The sequence below is a fragment of the Meleagris gallopavo genome, chromosome 19, assembly GCF_905368555.1.
Source record: "Meleagris gallopavo chromosome 19, MGAL_WU_HG_1.1, whole genome shotgun sequence".
Lineage (NCBI taxonomy): Eukaryota > Metazoa > Chordata > Aves > Galliformes > Phasianidae > Meleagris > Meleagris gallopavo.
Window position 1 is genome coordinate 3133064 of NC_139422.1, and position 21186 is coordinate 3154249.

Genomic DNA, 21186 nt, shown 5'->3' on the forward strand with positions numbered 1-21186 from the left:
GGCTAAGCCTAGCTCCGACGGCACCTCGGTTTTACCCTGTAGAGGCACACCGAGAGGCTTTGTGCTGCCAGGGGTAATCCTGGGGGGGTGATAAAGATCTCCTAATCCCCATGGAAATCGAGCCATGTTCCCCACATACCTCTGCTAATTTAATTTCACACAGTGTGAACAGACCTGCCAAGCCTTTATTATTCTTTCTCCTGCAGAAGTTCACTGTGGAGGGCAGCACTGGTGCATCCCCACTCCCCATCCCACTCCCTGCCACCAGCAGCCATGCTCAGGCAGGTTTCACTCTGCTCTCCTTTCCAACCCCTGGGGTGAGCATGGAGGGGCAAAGATGCAATTGCTTAGGAACACTGAGGGCAGGAGGTTATCTCCAAATGGCAGGACCTGTGTATGCTATGTAGTTGCAGTATTCAATAGAAGAAGAGGCAATGGCCTCAAGTTGCACCAGGGGAGGTTCAGGGTGGGTTTTAAGACAAACTTCTCCTAAAGAGTAGTCAGGCACTGGCACAGGCTGCACACGGAGTGGTGGAGTCACTGTCCCTGGAGGTGTTCAAGAAATATGGAGATATGGTACTTAGGGACAAGGTGTAGTGGGCAATATTGTTGGTAGGTGAACAGTTGGACTGGATGATCCTGGAGGTCTTTTCCAACCTTGGTGATTCTCTGATTCTATCATACCATTTATAACTTATCCTGGCCATTTGAAATGCAAAACAAGTTGAAGTGACTTGCTATTCACAATCAATACCTTGGGCTTTTTCTCCTTCTCTTTGCCCTTTTTTTTTTGCTAATTTTCCTGTGAGATTACCCACTAGTTTTCTTTTAAACCTAAAATTACTCTTCTCCATTCTCTACATTAGTTCTACACCAAAGCTATTTGTTTGGGATTAGTTATACTTACCCGGCTGGAGGGGTGCTGGGAGGATTACTTGGAGTTTGCCAAGGGAAAATGGAAAGCACTATCTAAATGCTAAGTGTTACGAGGACAGATGAGCTATTTACTGATCCCAATTGGTAATACTCCCCAACTCCAATTTGGGCTCAGAAATTGAAAGAGCAGAATCCTTTTTCTGGAGAGACAAATAGCGGGAGAAGGCCAAGACAAGGTCAACAAATAAAAGAAATCCTAAGGCATCACTTAAGGTCAAAAAAGGGAGGGCTGGCTTTATTCCCACTATCAGCGAGAGCCGATGACGCTGAAGGACCTGGAGAACAGGTGGGTGCAGGAAGGAAAACCATCCCAAATCCTATCAGTTCCCATCATTTCCTACACGCACTTATCTGGCTTGCCTGGCACCAACACACAGCCTGGCTCCCAGAGATCTGAGCTCCTCTCATTTACACAGATGAGTTTTAGCAACGCAATGTGGCATTCTGCTGTGCCACAGAATTTGACCATTTCATCGTACAGTAGCACCTCAAGGTCCCCAGAGAGGTCAGGGTCTTGTGGTATGAGGTTTTGTACACACACATCAACAGACAACTACTGCTTCAAATGCTATCTCCATCGTCGCCTGCATTGGCTTCATACAGACACAGATGGGAGGATGGACAAAAAGCCCACAAAACCACCAATCAGCCCTCGTTTCCATGAATTCTCCATCACTTACACCCTGTAACCTTCCCCATATGATGCCAGAGGGAGCAATGTGTGAGAGGAGCATGGCCACGGGGTGGAAAGCAGGTTGGGGAAGTTCTGGGGCCAACACAATGAGGGGATGGGGATAATGCAAGGATCCTTGTTTACAAGCCTATTAAATAGGTGATAAAAACTATGATTTAAATTCGTGAGAAGAAACTCAATATAAGCAAGAGGTTAACAGCAATGCTAAGAAGTGGTGCCTGATGCTTTAGGCTTGAATATGGGCTCTTCAGTCCCCATGGGGAGACACCATCCTGGGACAGCCGCGCTGCACGGGGTGCTAAGAGGCAGATAAAGACCACTCGTTTCTGCCCTTCATCTTCATAGAATCACTGAAGTTGGAAAAGACCTCTCAGATCACCAAGTCCAACCCAATCCATCCCACCATACCCACTGACCACATCCCTCAGTGCCACATCTCTGCAGTTCTGGAACACCTGCAGGGATGGTGCTTCCACCACTCCCTGTGCCAACGCTTGAACACTCTCAGACCATGAATCTTTCCTGATATCCAATCTGCACCTCCCCTGGCACAACTTGAAGCCGTCACCTCTCATCCTATCGTTATTCACCTGGGAGAAGAGGCTGAACTCCACCTAGCCACAACCTCCTTTCAGCTCATGGGCTGCACGTCCAAAAAAGCAGCATTCCTTGACCTGTTTCTTTCTCCCACCGGTTGGTTTAAGAAACGATGTCCCTTCTCCTAACAAACCACATCACACTACATATCTCCACGAAGCATAGCTGAGCACAGGAGCACTGCTAAGAGCATCCTCGGCCACAGGCAGAGGAAGGAGAGGAGACAGCACCCTCAGTCCCCCCCATGTCGCCCTGAAGAGACCCAGCTCCTCTGCACTGCTCTTTTCCCCAGCCAAAAGTATTCCATGAATGTGACCCTTGCTTTTGTAATACCTTGGACGTGACAAATGTGGCAGTTTTGATGTTTGGGGGAGGGGGGGGGGGGAAGGAAGCAAGTGAGGGACAAAATAAATAAATAAGCAAACACCTGGCTTCAGAGTGTCAGAGCGTGCTGGGAGGTGGTGCAGCTGATGTGCCCAGAGCTGGGGTGACACACTGGGACACCACAGGATGCCCACAATGCAGACATCACCAGGGAGATGCTGATGTTCCAGAATGGGGCACCATTTCTCTGCAGGTTGTCATGGCAGCAAGATGTGCTCACCTGGCTGGAAATGCACAGAGCAAGGGCTGGGATCAGCCCAGAATTCCCCCTGCAGAGCTGCAGCCCAACTTTGGGCACATCCCTTTGTCCCGCTCTGCTCAGCTCCCCCCAGCTCACACTTCAGCACACACCAGCCCTACCGCACCAACAGACCCCATGAAGCCCAACAGAGGCTCCTGGGAAGTGCACGCTTAATAATTCATGAATGAAGATAAGAATCTTAAGTGAGAAAAGAAAATCTCTCCAGAGATCGGGCTGCTCCAGCTCGTGCTTTGCCAATTGCTCCTACGAGCAGAGAAGGGTGAGCTCCTCTCCTCCCCAGGCTCCGTGAGCATGCAGGATGGCGCTGGTGAGATAATTTGGTGGTCACAGAGGATTGGCTTTTATTTCTGAATTGAAAACTGGCTATTAAACATCATTTAAAGAACAAAATAAAAATAAAACAGCAATTTCTCTTTTTATTCTCTCCCCGCTATCATCATTAACCTTCTTTCTGCACAATATCCCTCTGCCAAGGATCTCCAATGGAGTAATAAAATTTTAGTACGTAAACCTTATCAGTGCTCTGGAAGGGCGTATTCTTCCCATTTCAGACAGGGAAACCAAGGCAGAGAGAACTGAGGTGACCTGCTTAAATCACACTGAGCATCGTTAGCAGCCAGGAACAGATCCCACCAGCACAGAGCCCTTGGGACGCAGCGCCCACCGGTACGTGGCTCTCAGAGGCCAATTAGCTTTTATGGAATCGTTTAAGGAAACGTTTCCTTTCAGAGACTCTGCCTGCTAATTTACTCCCAGGCTTTGGCATCCGTGAGCGACAGCGGATTATTCCTTGTAGGCTGTGTCACAGCACAGCTCAGAGGGGCTTCTCCCTCTCAGCGAGCGGAGCTGTCAGGAAATGCAGAGCACCCCACAACATGCTCCGTGGGTACACAAAGGGGCTCAGGGCTGTTAATTAGATCTGATTGCAGAGGCTTCATCAGAGCAGAGGGCTCTGCACGGAGCTGCAGTGCTCGGAGCTGTGCTTCCCAGCACGCTGCTGCTCCAGGTCTGCTCCCATCCTTGGGGCCGAACCATCCGTCACCTCCATGTCCAACGCTGCCCTCCAGGTCTTGCCTCTGCAGAAGCCAGGAGAGAAGTGTGTGCAGTCAAAGAGGGGAAGGGCAGAAAGGATGGGAGCGGGCGAGCAAAGCACACCCTTGTTTGCTTTCTGCTGAGAAACAGTTAATAGGTTGCAAGGTTTCCACCCTTCCAGGACGGAGCCTTTTCCTCCCCTTTCGAGTGCCCCCTGCCTTCCTCCTCCAGTGCCTGGGAAGCTGTGACTGCTCTACACCGCTGACACCTCGGCTGCTCTGGAAACCCATGAACTGTTTGAGAAAGGTCAGCTGGCAGCCTGCAGCCCGCTCTGCCTGCAGCCCAGCTGGCCTCGGGCAGTGCAGGAGCCCCCTCTGTAGGCAGAGACCCTCACTGACCAGCAGCCCCTGCTGCCTGACCTGCTTTTTGGTGACATCTCTTCTTGCCCACCCTCATCCAAGCCCCTCAACACGGAAGGAGTGGAGTGGGGTTCCAAGCCAAGCAGAGAACAGCTGCTCTGCCACCCACTGGGGCTGCCCCATTCCTGGTGATGTGAATCCAGGCAACGTGCACCCAGGCTGGGCATCCTGCAGGACGGATCTGCCATCAAAATAGCCAGCTTCTTGCCAGCTCGCTGCTGGCAAAATTAAATCAGCATGTCTGCATGACTCCAGACTTCCAGGTCCAGAGCTGTCCTCTTGCCAACCTTTCTAAGCAGCCACCTCCTTTATTCTGAGCTCGGCGATGTGCATGACACAAAGGACACCATCCACTCCAGCTCCATCCTCGCTCCTGCACCTCATACTGTACAGCACCCAGCTGACACCCCCCAGCACTGCCACAGTCCCCCACCCCAGCAAGGCTCCTGCCCAAGTGACCCCATTTCACTGAATCACAGAATCACTGGAGTTAGAAGGGACCTTAAGGGCCATCTGGTCCAACTCCCTGCAGTGAATAGGGACATCCACAGCTCCATCAGTGTTCAGAGCCCCAACAGTCTGACCTTGGCTGTCTCCATGTTTGGATGGTTTCTAGCTGGGACATTCACCAGCTCCTCTGCACAACACCCCAAGACTTGTTATTACTCAGGCAGACAACAGCCCCATGACAAATGGGAGGGAACACTAGGAAGAAAGACACCGAGGATCTAAAGCCAATTTGCAGGCACCCTGAAATAACTTGATTTCTCTGGTGTCCCAGGAGAACTTCTGTTTGAGACGTAACATTACTCATTCCCATTTGGAGAAGTTTCAGCATACAACAAAAATATCTCAGGCTCAGTAATGAGGCAAGAAATCATGCTTACGTAGCTGAGCAAGTAACATCATTCAACTTCCCTGTCCTTGTGGTGGAAGAAAAATGATTGGAGAATAAATTAATCCTAATAAATGTAGGATTCTGATCAGGCACATATAACCAGCCGTGCGTCTGCAGGATGAGCAATTGATGAAGTCACTGCTTCAAAGGTGCCTTGATGCAATTAGTCACTTGTAAAACACGTAGCAGAGGAGAAAATCCTGCTCCTTTTGTGAAGGAGCATGAAAACGCTCCGCGTATCGGAGTGATTAATGGGTTACAGTGCAGCAAAATTAAAGAGAGCCACAATTACAGGCGTTCTCATTAACTATAGGGATGAAAAGCAGAGGGGAGATGAGGAAGAGGATGGACAAGAGGCAGAAGGGCCAGATGAAGGGAAGGCACCAGTGCTGCATTTCTGTGCTGGTTTTTTTTTCCACAGAGATTATTTCCCCTTTGCACAAACCATTGCAGGGGGGAAGGGGCTTCGCACATCAAACCAGTGCCACCAGAAATGAATCAAGCCATTAATCACAAGCATGAGTATCTGTAATTAGAGCTGCCGGGAGTTGCAGGAACAAGAGTCAAAGGCTCTAACAGGATTATGGACAGAACCGGACTGTTTTATGACTAATATTAGCAGATAAAGGGAAAATATTGCGTGCCTGAGGAGAGCAGCTGATGAGAGCTGGGGTGTAGGGAGGAAGGAATTTCCCATCTCCAACCTTAGCTCTGCTGTTGCTCCGCACCGAGGCTCAGCCATCACTGCACCACCACCCTCCTGGTGGGGTACCCCAAAAGGAACAGGTCCAAGATGCAGGATCAGCCTACTGCCGAGAGCCAGAGCAGGGGCAGCGCTGCTGCAGCTCAGGTTGTTCCTAAGAAACTCGGCAGCTGCTCCTGGCTGCAGGACACAGGCAGATGCTGAGCAGCCAACCCTCCAGAGAACACACCTTCATGGCTGCCTGCATCTCAGCTGCACTTGGAACACCCGGGTGACCTTCTTATATCCCCTGCAGTTCACACATTGCTTTCCTGCCCTGTCCCCAACCAGCTCTGGCATTAGGATGCAACAGAGCACGTGGGGCCAGGCAGAGCAGGTGCCAGGAGTGCTCCCCACATCCCAAGGAAGGGAGCATGCAGCTCCCCTCCAGGTCTGGAGTGCCCACTATAAGCATTGCTGCTTCTCTTAGCTCATCTTTGAGGACTTTCAGAAGATCCATAGCTTGAATAAGAATTACAGACTCATTAAGGTTGGAAAAGACCTCTAAGATTACCAAATCTAACTGCCAACCCACCCCACCATGCCCACTGACCATGCCCCTCAGTGCCACACCTACCCTTTTCTTGTAAACCTCCAGGGATGGTGACTCCACCACTTCCCCAGCAGCCTATTCCAATGCTAGATCACTCTTTTAGAGAAGAGTCTTCCTCGTTTCTATAAGCAATAGCTTCATGGCTTTGCCTCGAGGCAAAGAGCCCAGGTGTACTGTCAGACCCCATCCCAGAGCTCTGCTAGAGGAAACTCCATCAACCACAGGGCTGTGAAAGGACCTCAGGTGAAACCAGAACACCAGGGGGCACAATCCTCACGGTTACTGCATGTTGTCCCATCACGGCCCCTAAGGGTGGCCCTCTCCCATCCATGATGCTGGGCTGCAGGCTGCCTCAGCCACAGCAGAATGAGCACACTTATCTGGGCTCAACATGTTCCATCTCCCAAGATGGCACCAAGGTTACCTGAAGGAACTGGAAATTGAGATCTGAAAACAGCCTGAAGCCAAATGCGAGCTTCTGTAGCTTGAGAGGAAAAAAATCACAGTGAGTACTAACTGCACGTGACTTAACACCATTTGCTCTTAGCTGGCTCTTCTGGAACCACAAACAACTCCTGGCCATTACTGCTAACTGCCTCAATCTCCCAGGCTGCACAGTGAAGTCAGTGAGATTTACTGATATCCACAAATGACAGAGAAGATAGAAGAAAGCCAAGCACTGTCTGTGGCTGTGTGGAGCTAGCTGCTCTGAACTCCTGCACGCAGCATCCTTGGGACCAAGCACATGGGTGTGTGCTTGGAGGTGCAGATGCTTCATTAAAACCAGCTAATTGACCCAGCTGCACAGGTCCACGCATCTCTGACTGCAGTTCAGGTTTTCCCAGTGGATGTAGATGCTCTGGTTGGGGAGGGCACCCAAGGATGGCTGCAGGAGCTGAGCTGCACGTAGGCAGGGGATCCAAAACCAGGATCCAAGGAGGTATTTCCGTATTTCCCATCCCAACATCACCCTGTTTCATTCCGATGAGTTATCAAGCAGCCATGAAGAACCTCGAGATTTCACTTCAGCAGTCATAACTGGAAGTTTCCTTTACTGAATTGGTGGCCCTGTCTGCCATTCCCCATTAGCAGGAGAAACACGGGCTGGAAGCAGCACAGCACTCCTGATCAGTACAGCTCTGACACACCAGCTTTGACTGGACCAACACGGCATCCCTCATCACACAGCTCTCACAGAGGACACATAAAAGCACGCACTTAAACACTCACAGCTCTTAATGACTCTCTCTGGAGTGTATCAAACCCTTCACTCCAATCAGCACGACATGGGCTAACGAGGAGAAAGTTTTCACGTGGTCCAAATGGCACAGCTCAGAATATGAAGCTGTCTCTGTCCCAGGGTTCTTCATGCTATGACACCCATTTGCACAGAGACGTTTTCTACTCTGCTAGCAAGCCACAGCAGCAGGTCATCCCTGCCTTCCCCTCCCTATGGCAAAGCAGAGGTCATGGGCCGGGTGTCTGTGAAAGCAGGATTACAGGGGTGGAAGGAGTTCAGAGGCTGTTGCTCCCAGCAAAGACCAAACCAACATGATGCTGTGATAAGACTGCTCCTTGACCCTCCATGCAGCTCCATCAGTGGGAACCCAGCAGGGGAATGCTGTAGAATATCCACTATATCCCTCAAAAACCCCACTAGCCATAGCAGTATTTCCTATTTTGTCTCTATAACCTAATCTGACCTCCTCCGGGGTCTCCAGATTAATATCTGAAAAAGCTCACAAGTCCAATCACCCAATTATGAAGAGGAAAGGTTTATCCTATCTAAACAGCATGAAATGTAACATAGACCCAGCTGCCCTCTCCCTCCTGAGAGCCAGATCTCAATCCCTAGCAAGCTGAACAAACTGGGAAGGGGTCACAAGGGAGATGGGGAGGGTCTCTCCCTACTCCTGTATCATATGAAACCTGCAGGAGGAGAGCTATTTTAATTGGCAAATCCCCCGACTCAAGGTTTAATCCCTCTCCATTTTTGCTCAACTTCTCTCATGCCAAAGCAACACGGGAAAAAGATGAAGTGCTCCACCTGGAGCCACAGCTCAGCAGGAGCAGCCCCCAGCATCTCAGTGAGCAGGGAGGTAGAGGACAGTGGGACTGAGGGCATGCACAGCACACACAGAGATGGCATGACAAAGGCTGGCATCACCGGGTGCCATCTAGCACAGACCCACCTGGGGAATGGTGTGGACTGGAGCAGCCTTGGTACCGATGTGGTAGAGCAGGATCACAGCTCAGAAGGACTGCAATCTCCAAGCCAAAGCTCACTTACTGTCCCTGCCTCTGGGGCAGTCCCCAGAGTCCGTCCTCACCCTTCAGTAGGACTGACAAGCTGTCCCAAGGCAGCCTTTGAGCCTGCTTGTATCCCTTTCCTATCCTGCTTTCTTTCCAGAGAAGTGTGGGGGGATGCTACCTAACTTTTGGGATAGCATTTCAGCTACCTGACAGAACTGAACACACATGGGAGACCTCAACAGCAGCCAGAGGACTGGAAAGCAGATCTGCCATCCCATTCAGGACCTCATCTCAGGCTTTGCTTGGAAAGGGGAACATGCAAAACCTTCAGGAAAATCCCAGCCTGGCAAGGAAAGTCAGTTTGGGTGTAACTCTGAGCCCATCCAAAGGGAAGATCTCTGTGTGGAACAGCAACACACCCAGAGAGGGGCCTCGTTGCATCCATGGGTGCCCACAGCCCCAATTTTCCATGTTTCCCCAGGCTGCACTGCCAAACGTGAGCTCTGCAAACACAGACTGAACCTCCCTCCAAACTTCAGGCACAATTTATTGACTAGATGGGCTTTTCTAATCAATAACGGCTCCTGTGAAAAAGTTCCACTGCAGTGCATTCATGTGCCACAATCAGCCCAACAGTGTCAGCAGCCCTCTCTCATTTGATGCTTTCCAACAAGACGGATTTGTGCCCTTGACTTTTCCAGATCGGGAGAAAGTTTATCCTAGGAGCTCAAGTTACAAACCAGTAAAACACTCCATGCCTGGCCTCATTAACTGCCATTTAAGACACTCAGAGCCTCCTCTGCTAGAAGGGAGCATCCACAGCTGTCCTTTGCATGCAGGGCGAGGTAGCAGACGGCGCACAGCCCTTGGCACACACCGGGCTCTTCAATACGTGCCATGCTCCTGGCACCACCCAGGGAGCCACAGCAGGAGCTGCAGCCAGTTCCAGCTCTCCACCTATGAAACGATTCAGGAGAAAGCAAAGATAGTGCCCAGTTCTGTCCAAAAGGTGTCTGGGTAGATAAAAATAGACGCCTGGAACAACCATATGGAAATGTGAATTAATGAAATATTTCAGCAACTGACTCAACTCTAATTGAGAGCTGAGAACCCTCCACCTCCCTTCTGCTTTCCAGGATACAAAAATGACACTGGTAGGTGGAAATAACTACAGCTGTCCCAGTGGGAGAGAAATCAGTGCTTCACAGTGAGCGCAATGGCCAAAATTAAGCACTAGCTTGGTGTTATTACACAACACATCCCAGGAAGCAGCTTCCAAAAACTTGACCTTCTCTTCAAAGGCTTCTTTTTGAATCAACTTTCCTGTTGCTAACAAGAGAAGTGGATGCAGTGCTCGAGTAAGGTCCTCTGGGATGGAGAACAGCTTTGTTCATGCACTGGTTACTGGGGAGGCAGCAGCAATGACACGTCCATGCAGCAGCCCTGCCCTGGCCAGGCTCCTGCACACAGCCAAAGCTGCTTCATTTCCGACCCCAGCACTACATAAACAACACAATGCTCACCAAGGGGCGGCTGGAGTCTGCCGAGTACCTGCCCAGCCTGGAACCCACGGAGATCTACCACAAGATACAAGCAGGCAGGGACAACTGAGCCCCGAGTACAAGGTTGGTTCAGCCCCCACCCACCATCACATCTTTCTCCACGCCAGTGATGCTCAAGGATGCTTTCTGAATCAAGTCCAATGCACGGGTGACCCCTGAAAGAGCTACAGAAGAACTGCTTCCTGAACCCAGCAGAGCCCTGGCTTCTTGTTCCAGCCTCAGATTGTGCCCCACCAGCTACAGAGCCTGCATCCCCTGGGCCAACACTGAAACCAAAAATTCACCTACAAACACAGCACCTACATCAATACATAGAGCTTGGTCTCAAAAGGTCTTCACAGAGGCAGTCAGTATCATCACCCACACTCCAGATCATCAGCATCTTTAACAACAACTGGTTTAACCACTGAAACGTTAACATCTGCTATATTGTTGGCTTTAATTATAACCCTGGATATTAACACATCTACTGAGCTCAACTCCTACAACCTCATAAAGGCAGCATCATCTCCTTGGTGCCCAGCCTGCATGGAAGTCAGAGCCCTGAGGACTATTTTAAGGCACATAACGTGAGTGCAACTTGGTCATAAGGAGAGCACATGGGCTCCTTCCTGACAGACCCAAGATTTGTTCTGGCCAAATAGGTTTTTCTCCCCTTCCTCCAGCCTGCGGCTGGTTTCCACCTGACTAGCAGCACAGCTTGCACACACAGGGTGGAAGAGATGGTTACCATGGCTGTATCTATCCAGCCCCAGCCATCCAGGCACATCAGAACGATGCCTGAAGAACACTGACAAGCTGTTATAAATAAGACACTCTCGAGCCTCTATTTGGAGAGCAACTTGCAAGTGTGCAAAATGCTATTGCTTCTGGTTTGACCTATTTCACTCTTTTACAGGCATGATACAGAGTCACAGAGTCCTCTGCAGAACAGCGGTGCTCTGGAGAAGCCTGCAGCAGCAGCACAGGCTTTGGATAAGCACATCTTCAGTGTTTGTGGGTCTGAGAGCCTGTCTGAGATCCAAACAGTTCAAGCCTGCATTCTCCTGCTCCAAGGTCGATGTGAGCTCCAACAAGCTTTTTGCAGCCTGTGTTTCTGTTCCCCTCCCTTCTAGGGCTACAAGATGCTCTGGATGAAGGGTCTCCTCCTACAACTGCAATCAATGTGACTTGCAGCAGGAGCCACGGCCCCAGGGGCAATCCCTTTATAGAAAGGCCCCGTTTGTTCTGCTTCCCTTTGCAGGAGCTCCCTCTGGAAGCAGAGGAGCAGGACAGGTCAGCACCACTTGCTGCTGGCACCCTGCTCACAAATCAATCCGCTCCCAAGGGGGAGGTCAGCTTTCATTCAACAGGAGGAAAACTGGTGTAAGAGGGCTGTGAGATGGAGCAAGCACCCTTCGCCCCACTGGGAAAAGCTGCAACCCAGGAGAATACATTGGATAACAGCTCCTCTGTTGAACTGGTCCTCCGACTTCCATGTTGCAGCCATGTGGAGGGGCTGCAGGATCGGTCTCTGAAGGCAGCGCTGGGAGTAGAGGATGCTGACGTGGGCTGTTCTGGTGCTGGGGACCAGAAAGTTTGGGCACAGGGCTCTTTGGGTAGAGGCAGTCAGAGAAATCACAGGAATGGCAGAGGAACATCAAGAAAGGGATCAAAGAGCTCCCCCAGCATCACAGCAGCAACACATGCCCCAAGAGCAGCACAAACTCCACTCTACTCCCACCAATGTCTAAGGGTTTGACCCTTTGCTGTTTGGATGTAGTTTGAGGCAGGATGCACTGGGTGATGCGCACTGACTGGAGATGAGGAGGAGGAGAGCCATGCAGCCAAGCTCTGCCTCCACCAGCTGAGACTCTCACAGAGGGGTTCAAGGCACAGTAAGGAGAATGGTCAGCAACCAGTCCCCCAACCCTAAAAGCAGGGCAGGCAGCCTTCCATCCTACCCACCCCCATGGGGGATACAGCGTCCCATCTACCGGAGCATCCTACATGGAGGGCTCAGCTCTCCCAGGGACCTTCTGAGCGAGGCTCCACAACAAGCACCGATGACACCCAGGCCCTTGCCTGACACAGGCAGGGACAGTCTGGCAACAGCAATCAGGACAGAGAAATAAAAAGTACTTTGCACAGCGGTCACGTTATCCCCTCATCCCTCCCCCTCATCCCCTTCGGAGCTTCTTAACTTCAGAAACCTTCCTCCAGAGGAGTGTTGGAGTGACAGAAAACATTTTCCAAGCCTAATATCAGTTCCAGATGTTCACAGCCATTTCAGTTTGTACCTCACCCTGTAAAACACATTTCTCTCTCTCCCTCTCTCCAGCGCAGCGCCTGCTTCAGCCATGACATCATGTGCTGGCGGCTGGGCCGCGCACACACACGCGCTCGCACCCTCTTCGAGAGCCTCATGTTCAAACAAAGAGCATCACTCAACTACAAAGCCATCACACACATGGAGTTATGAGTAATTTCCACAAGTTTTAATAAACAGTTTGGGATGTAATTGCTCTCTGTCTTCTCCGCTGGCTCCCGAGTGGAGAGCCGTTCTCTCCCCGTGCTCTGGTGTTGAAAGTGTGGTTTGTTTTGTGCACGAGTTCACCTCGGGAACTGCTCCTATTCACATCAGCTGGGCCGAGGGCTGTGCATTTCCAAGCACCAGAAAGAAGCCTCTTTAAAAACCATGTCCAGCCGGGGGGGCGGCTGACCCACACCGGCTCCTGGCTCCTTCCACGCCACTGCAGGAGCAGAGGATGTGCGTTAGACCAGCCCCAAACTCACTGCTCCTGACTTAACTCCAAGAAGAAGAGGAGAAAATATTTTCTGGCTCAAGGGAATGGCTGCGTCCTCCAGTCGCAAAGCAAGGAGAGGCCACGGAGTTTTGCAAGTGGGAAGTTTTTGCAGAGGGCAGAAGGCAGGGCTGGGTACCATCTAGAACTGAAGCTTTCCATGGGGCTGGAGAGCAGGTTGGCACAACCACAGGTCACGATCAGAAGTGGCTGCAACTGTAACAATGCCCAACCATGAACAGCACACATGCTTAGACTCAAAAGATGCAAGGGACCAACCAACAGCATCCTCAAGAGCCTTCTACTTCGTGGGATTCTATCAACCCTGCACTGCCAATGCTCTGCAAACACATGGGTGCACCTCCTAACAACAGAAGCAACTTGTCCCTACCTACCAGCAGCCACAGGACTGGTGGGGGAGGAAGAGCCAGCAATATCCAAACACCCTTAGAGCGTCACATCCTGCAACACCCCTCTCTCAAGGATTCCCCCTTCTGGGGTTGAATTATTTTTATATGTTTTTCTTGCGTGCACTGCCCACATGGGATGGAGACACGATGGCAGTGAGAGGATACTTATGGTGGGGTTTTTGGCCAGGTGAAGCACCAAGCAAAGCCTTTGAAAGCTGCAGCAGCCGGCATCTTAGTAAATACATAAAGGTAAGAAGGAGAATCAAGTCATCTGGCACCAGAGGCCTGCAGGGTAAGAAAGGAATAAAGGAAGGAATGTTGTTTGGTTATAAACAATGCAGAAAAATAAGGGAGAGTTTCAGGATTGGCTTTTCTCTTTAACTGTTAATGGGGTCATTGTGTCCTGAATGGTCCCCCAGAGCGGGGAAAGGGGAGGGCAGCTCTTCACAGTGAATTCAATGGCCTGTCAAACACATGGCAGTCATAAAAAGAAAAAAAATAATAATCTGTGTTTCCTACTCTGGCTGCCAGGCAGAGCTCCAGCCGCTTCAAAGGAGCAACCCCATGTTTCCCTGGTCTGGCCTCACCTGACCGACGTGTGAGCAATCTGGAATCCCCATCCCAAACACAGCAGTTCGGTGGCTTGTTTTCTTTCTCCATTATTGGAATTTGCTCCTCTGAGATGAAGAGCAAACCTTCTTCCAGGCAAGGACTAGAAACACAATGCTGGGGCCATGGCTGCACTGGGCAGCTCTGGGTGCTGGCAGGGAGGTGCGGGAGAAAGCCCCACTTTTAACCAAATGAGGTTTTTAATCACAATTGCCATTGGGCTTTGCTAACTCTCACTTCAACCACAGGTGGAAACCTTCTCCTAATTCTCCCTCACCAGAGATGGGTGGAATTTGGTACTGCCAGCACCTGGGGCCCTTTGCACAAAGGCAGATCTCTGCTTCAGTCAACAACCAGCTGCCCCTGGCCGCTCAAATGAACCTCTTTAATGAGCTGAACCCAAAGTCCTTGAGTGAGAAGCAGTAGGAGGTTTTGCCTGGTTTTCTAAGCAGCAGTAGCAACACTCAAGGCCTCCAGTGATATTTTCTGAAATAAATCATTGATTCACTGAGATCTACCCCATCCTTCACATCCCTCCACCTCGCCCAGCAGCCCCTGAAGCACAGCCGAACCACTGACAAAGCCTTCACAGGGCACAGAGCGCTCAGCCCAGCCCAGAGCTGGAAACTGAGCTCCAGCCCAGGGAAGTTTCGGATTTCCCCGTGCTGCTCAAGTGATCTCTCCAAAAATTGCAGGCTTCACATTGCTTTGCTAGCTGTGCAAGGTAACTTCAAGTGTCTTGTCAAAGGCCAGAACGCAATTCCTGCTCACTGGGAGGGACCAGTGCAGCTCTTCAGCTGCTGCAGGCTGACCTTCCCCTGCACCCACCATCCTGAAGCATTTCATGCTGATCAGATCAAACACCAGCTTCACTGAAGAACTCCAACTCACAGCTCTCCTACCCAAAAAGTGCCTATCAGTTCAGTCCACCACACCGCACTTTTGTTTTCCTCCTTCCCGTCCTACACCCACCTCTGCAGAAGCCTTCAGAAACCTCTCCTAAAGGCTTCAACACCACCCCAACACCTCTCCTCCTTGCACCTTTCTTCACAGTAGCAGCAGCTCTGAGGACACCCAGCATGGCTCAGCACAGCGCATACCTCCACAGGGCACAGAGTCACCCCGCAGCATCACCCACCTGTGTAGAGGTCTGTGTCTGTGTACTCATCCACCTTCTTGTGATGCAGGACGTAGTCGGACACCTTCGTCCCAATGGCAGGCTGCACATCCAGCCACTCCAGGGAGACCACAGTGCTGGAGGGCTCCACACTGGGGGACAGCCGCAGGCTGGGAAGGGCAGAAACCAAAGAACACATCAGCTTCAGCTCCTTCTCCGTGAGGAATTCCCTCTCTAAGCAGCACAAGTCTTGAATTGCCCGCCTTCATGCAGAGGAGCATGCACAAAGAGCACAGAAGCAGCTTGCAGTTGGGTACAGCCTATTTGTGTGGGTATCCTCACCTCCTGGCTCCTAGCAGAGCCTCTGAGGTCTTGTAATCCTACATATCCCATCTGCAGGAGGCTTTGCCTCCTGGGAGAGCTGCTGGAGCTCAGCAGCTCTATGGGGAGCTGAGGACTGACTGCCCAGGAGCAGGAGAGGACCCAGCTTAACTGCAGGCAGCCCAGTGGGGCTGAGTTTACACAAAGAGAAGGTCAGGACTGTGCTATGAGAAGTGGCAGGTGTGGCTGAGAACTTACCCAGCTGCAAAGGAACAAGTTCTGATGGGTGTGAGTAAAAATAAAAGCAAAAGCTGGGCAGTAAAACCCAGCCTGGGTTGGAAACTGTGTGGGTACAGCAGAGCAGCCCCGGGCTCTGTGCTAACACAAAGGCAACTGCCTCCTCTACAATGGGGCAAGCAGCAATACAACACAGGGCTTGGGAAAGTCCAGCTCCACATGTATGAGTGTTTGTTAACTCAGAATGGGAAATGAATCCCCCTTGGAGAACACTGGCTCACTCAGGTGTCCTTGTGGAGCTCTGGAGCCAGTCTTCCTGCTTTCTCAGCTAATTCCCCATCAGCTTGCTCCTGATTTGCTTTTGCTCTGACAAGCCACAATGAATTGCACCATAATTCCATTTCTTTCAGCATTTGAAATCCCCTTCTACGAGCCCTGCTAATCAGGTGATGAAAATCTAGAAGGAAACCTTCCAGGGCCACAGCCAGAGCCAGGATCTCCTACAGGCAGCAGCCAGGCAGCAAGGCGCCCTGGAGCACGGCAACGGGCTCAGTGGCACACGGCAGGAGGTGTCCCTGCATCCCATGGGATGGGGACAGCACTGTGGAGCAGGAGGATACGTACACAGGCTGAGGGAGGGGGCTGCAGTTCGGGAGCCCGTTCTCATCGAAGGCGTTGAGGTCACACCTGCACCAGTCTTCGATCACGTCGCCTTTCCCAGAGCACCAATATGAGCTCATCAGCGCGCCTCTGAAAGCCTGCCGTAAGAACGGAGAGCGTGAGGATGGGGGGATCGCGGCCAGCGGGCTGGCTGTGTGCTGCTGAGTGCTGTGCAGAGTCCAGGTTTGGGAAATACTGGGGGGTTCTCCCTGTTCTATGTGACCCAGTGTGAGTCCCTGCAGCTGCCAGGGCTTTAGTTCTCTCGTAACAGTGATTTGGGTTTACCCATGGGTGCTGACGGGGGGTGTCTGCACAGTGCCCCACACTCATGTCCTCTCGTGAAGGAGGATCGAGCTGCCCCAAGGAACACAAACATGGGCCCCTGGGTGACTTTGTGCCTGGGTACCTTTATGCTGATGTTGCAGGGAAACTTTCCACAACTGTCCATTCCACAACTGCTTCTGACCCAGCGAAGCATGAAGTGATTCCAAAACATTTCTACTATTCGCAGAACCATTAAGGTTGGAAAAGACCCCTGAGATCACCAAGTCCAACCCCAGCCCATCCCACCGTGCCCACCGACAACATCCCTCAGTGCCACATCTCCATGGTTCTGCAACACCTCCATGGACGCTGACTCCACCACTTCCTGGGCAGCCTGTTTAGTGCTTGAATCCTCTTTAGGAGAAGAAATTTTTCCCAATATCCAACCTGAACCCCCTCCCGACACAACTTAAAGCCATTACTTCTCATCCTATCGCTATCACCTGGGAGCAGAGGCCAACCCCACCTCACCACAACCTCCTTTCAGGCATCTATAGAGACCAATGAGGTCTCCTCTGAGTTTCCTTTTCTCCAGACTGACCCACCCCAGTTCACAGCTCCACTCCCATCCCTCTCATATGGTATTATTCCTGCTGCCCTCCTGCATGCCAGCCAGTGCTTGATGCACTGGTATAAGGATATTCACAAGAACAAACTGTGGTATGTAGGATGAAACCCAGCACGCAAAGTCCCACGGGTGCTCCCCCAGCTGCAGCCTTCCCTCAGCACTGCCCCCATCACATCAACCAGCTCCCCAACAGCAGCACCAACCTGCTGCCATCTGGGGCTGAAATGCATTGAAGTCCCTCTAGTTGACCCAGGAGCTCAGCTCACGGTGCAGGACAGGGCTCAGCATCACTGCAGCACCTCCTCCTGTGCACAAACACAGCCGGAGGCACAACAGACTGCGACAACAGCTACCATGAAACGAACATATCTGCAACGCTTTTACTCTCTTGGTGCATTTTGGGGCCATCGTAGCCTCAATGTCCTGCTCGTGCCTGGGCTCAGCCCACACCCCGCAGCCTGAAGATGCCTGGTCCTGCTGAGACTGCTCGCACCCCAGCTCACATCTCCAAGATAAAACCTGCCCTTAGAGCACACAGGGACAGCTGCAGTGCTGTGGCATTTAGCAGAGAGCTGTAGGAAAAAGCTCTGTCCCGGGGACATTAATGAAAAGAGGAGGTATAAATAGAGCCTGACGTCAGGCTGCTATTGTTTGGGGCTGTGTCGCTCTCCCCAAACACAGCAGCACCTTTAGTGAGGTGCCTGCCTCTGCAATCCTTCTGCTTGCAGGCATTTACAGAACAGCACTGTTCCAGAAAGGGGGGGAAGGAAGAAAAAAAAAAAACACTGAAAGAGAAAATGTGACCTGATTTTGTTCTTTAGAATGTAATTATGGCACTGGGTGAGAAAGGGCACCTCAATGTAACAGGAGAGCAGAAAGGACAGAAAAGAGTTTATTGAGCACATGGATAAATGTGGGTGCATGGCTGCAGGGATTGCTGGGGCTGTGCAGGATGGAGCACCACAGCCTCCCTGGGAGAACACAGGCTGCAGAGAAGCCCCACGTCACTGCTGTCACACTGGCCCCAGCCTGCTCCCTCCCTGCCCACTGACCCCACACAACCTGCAGGGGAGAAATCCCACCTCCCCATTCACACCCTTCCACCAAACCCACCAGTCAATGCTGCCCTTCTGTTTTCTATTTTTGTGATGCTAAGCACCATGCTGGATGAGCAATCCGCCGTGCCTGCCTGGCCTTACCCCATGTTAATTAGATCCTGCAGGTACGCAGCCATCATCTGCCTTGTGTCAACCTTCGTGCAAACGAGGTTAGCAGATCGATGCGTCCTTCAATTGTGCTCATTAGGGCAGCACACCTACACGCAGCAGCAGGGCTGCAGCATCCCACTGCCTGAGGTTTGCTATGGGAGAAGCAGGGGCTGATGGACTCACAGAGCCTCCCCCACCAGTCAGAGCAGGGAGTCTGGCTAGAAGGTATGGGACTTTCCTGTGGAGAAGGGTGGGGAAGCAGCAGGAGCAAACAGATGGAGAAAATAGGTAAGGTCATGCAGAATCACAGAACCACTTCAGTTGGAAGGGGCCCTTGAAGGCCATCTGGTCCCACTCACTGCAATGCAGGGAACACGCACAGCTCCATCAGTGCTCAGTGCCCCAACCAGCCTGACCTTGGCTGCCTGCAGGGACCAGGGCACCACCACCACCTCCCTGGGCAGAATGCTCAGTCATGGCTACCACACCAAGGCAGCCAGCAGAGGCAAACCATTGGATTCTGTGAGTAGGAAGGGCTTCCCAGCACCAGCAGTGCCCACTGGAGGTGATGGTGGCCATGCCCCACTCCTGCCTGCTGCTCCCCAGCCCCTCACTGCCCCCCATGCCCTACAGCAATTCTATCTTTCATTTACAAGTATCCAAATTGTATTGTTTCCCTGTGAGTCAGCCCATTTAGTTTATGTCCTTCAGTGCCAGAGGGGAAATTTATGAGATGAGAAACTGGCTTGAAACATTTATTTTCTAGATGACGAGTCATGCCATTAGATATATAGCATTATGAATCATAGGAACAGCATCTAATTTGCTCTTAAAGGTATAATAGGTCTGACTCCCCACACCCATACACACACATATACTGGATTGATAGTTCCCCCGTAGGATGGCTAGTTCATCTGTTTTGACACCAGCAAGACTTACAGGACCATAAAGTCCCATCTTACCATAAGCTAAGCCTATTCATAAAAAAAATATTAAGGAAACGAATGATCAGCTAAGCACATTTATCCCACACTCGATTGCATATGGATCTTTCTCCTGTTGTTATTTGTGCTCAGGGGGAGGCTATTTGGCCCCGTTTTATAGCTCAGATGCTCTGCAGCGAACAGAAGAACATTTCCTCTTTGTCCTCTGTTGGACCTGGCTGATGGAGGGAGAAGCATCGAGTTCTTCCTGACTGTGGGTTTCCTGATGACAACCCCAGAGAGAAAGGCTACAGGACACAGAGGAACACTGCAGAGCAGCACTGGCAGGAATCAGCACGGAGGCTGCTGCTTTTAGGTGGGGCACTGCAAGGGGTGAGCGCTGGTGCTGAGCTGGCTTTGGAGATCCGATCATCTCCATGGCAGACGAGCACCTGGCCCGGCTGCACTGAGTGCCACCCAGGGGGATAAGAGTGTGGGATGCAGGCAGAACGAGACGCTATGATGAGAGGGTGGCTGAAAGAAAAGCTTTCCATACCCTTATGCTGAGGCTTAATGCCGCTCACAGGAGATAAATGCCGCTCCTTAGCGGTCTAGACATCTCTAGGAAGAGGAAAAAAACAAAAACGAGGAGGAAAATGAAGGATTTCCCAGGCCAGAGACTCTTTCCAGGATCACGCAGCTCGCGTCTGAGTGTCTGCTCCAGGTTTGCAGCAAAGGAGGATGAAGTTTCCCCGCTGCTGCTGTTGGCAGCTGATCTCATCTGCGCCGCTCCCACCCTGCTGCCTGTCCCCAGAGAGCAGCATCACCTCATCCCAGGAAGCGTCCGCCAGAAAGGTCAGGGCACTGGCAGGGACCCAGGGCGGGCAGCATCCTGGATTCTGTTATTTATGGGAAGCGAGAGAGCAGCAGAGGACACTGAAACCTGGTGGTGCAGGGAGCATCCCGGCCCAGAGAGCTCCACTTTCACACCTCGGCTCCAGAGCTCCCCGTCAGCACAGTCAGGTGGTTACAATGCCTCCATTCTTCCCCTGGCTAACACGAGTTGGATGTGGGGTAGGGCTGCATCGGGATGCACAAGTGCTGGGCTCTGGCGTGAGGAGGACAATGGCCCATTAACAGATACGAAAATAAAGCAACAACAACAAAATCCAGACCAAAGGAACAAAAATAAATTGCACCTCAACAATTCAAACACTGTCCCCGCTCGCCCTGGCTCCCTTTCAGGTTTGGCAGTGGAAAAAGCAATCACTGGCACCAGCTCCCTGTGCCTTTGAGGCTGTTCTGGGGAAAGGCAGGGTGGGGATCTGTGCTGCCAGGGCACTTCTCCTGCCCTGCCCTTGGAGGGCACTGTCCCCACACAGGGACACGCAGAAAGCTCCTTGCTCAGCACCTGGAGAGACAGCACTGCATTAATCAGCGTGGGCTTCCCACTGCCCTGGTGGTGGGTGGTGACAGCAGGGACAAGGGACATTTCACCACGTGATGTGCTTAGCTTGTCCTGGTAGTTGAGTGCTGGCTGAAGCGCACAGAAGCGCTCCCAGTACATGGCCCCATCACACACCAGCAGCAAGTGCAATGTAACCCTGACCCCGAGATCTGACCAAACACCACCAACAGGAGATATCAAAGCCTGTTATCCGTGCTTTGCACTGCTGCTGAGATAGAACCAACAG

General features: G+C 51.7%; 1 protein-coding gene across 3 annotated transcripts in view; it reads right to left on the reverse strand.

Annotated features, from left to right (window-relative positions):
- The window catches only part of ASTN2 (astrotactin 2), a 261724-nt gene that overhangs the window by 55883 nt on the left and 184655 nt on the right, over nt 1-21186 (reverse strand). For all 3 annotated transcript variants that reach the window (XM_085239624.1, XM_085239626.1, XM_085239625.1), the window contains exons 18-19: nt 16434-16567; nt 15273-15421 (exon numbers count right to left, since the gene is read on the reverse strand). In XM_085239624.1, the coding sequence (XP_085095750.1) occupies nt 15273-15421; nt 16434-16567 (283 nt within the window). The remainder of the gene's footprint in view (nt 1-15272; nt 15422-16433; nt 16568-21186) is intronic.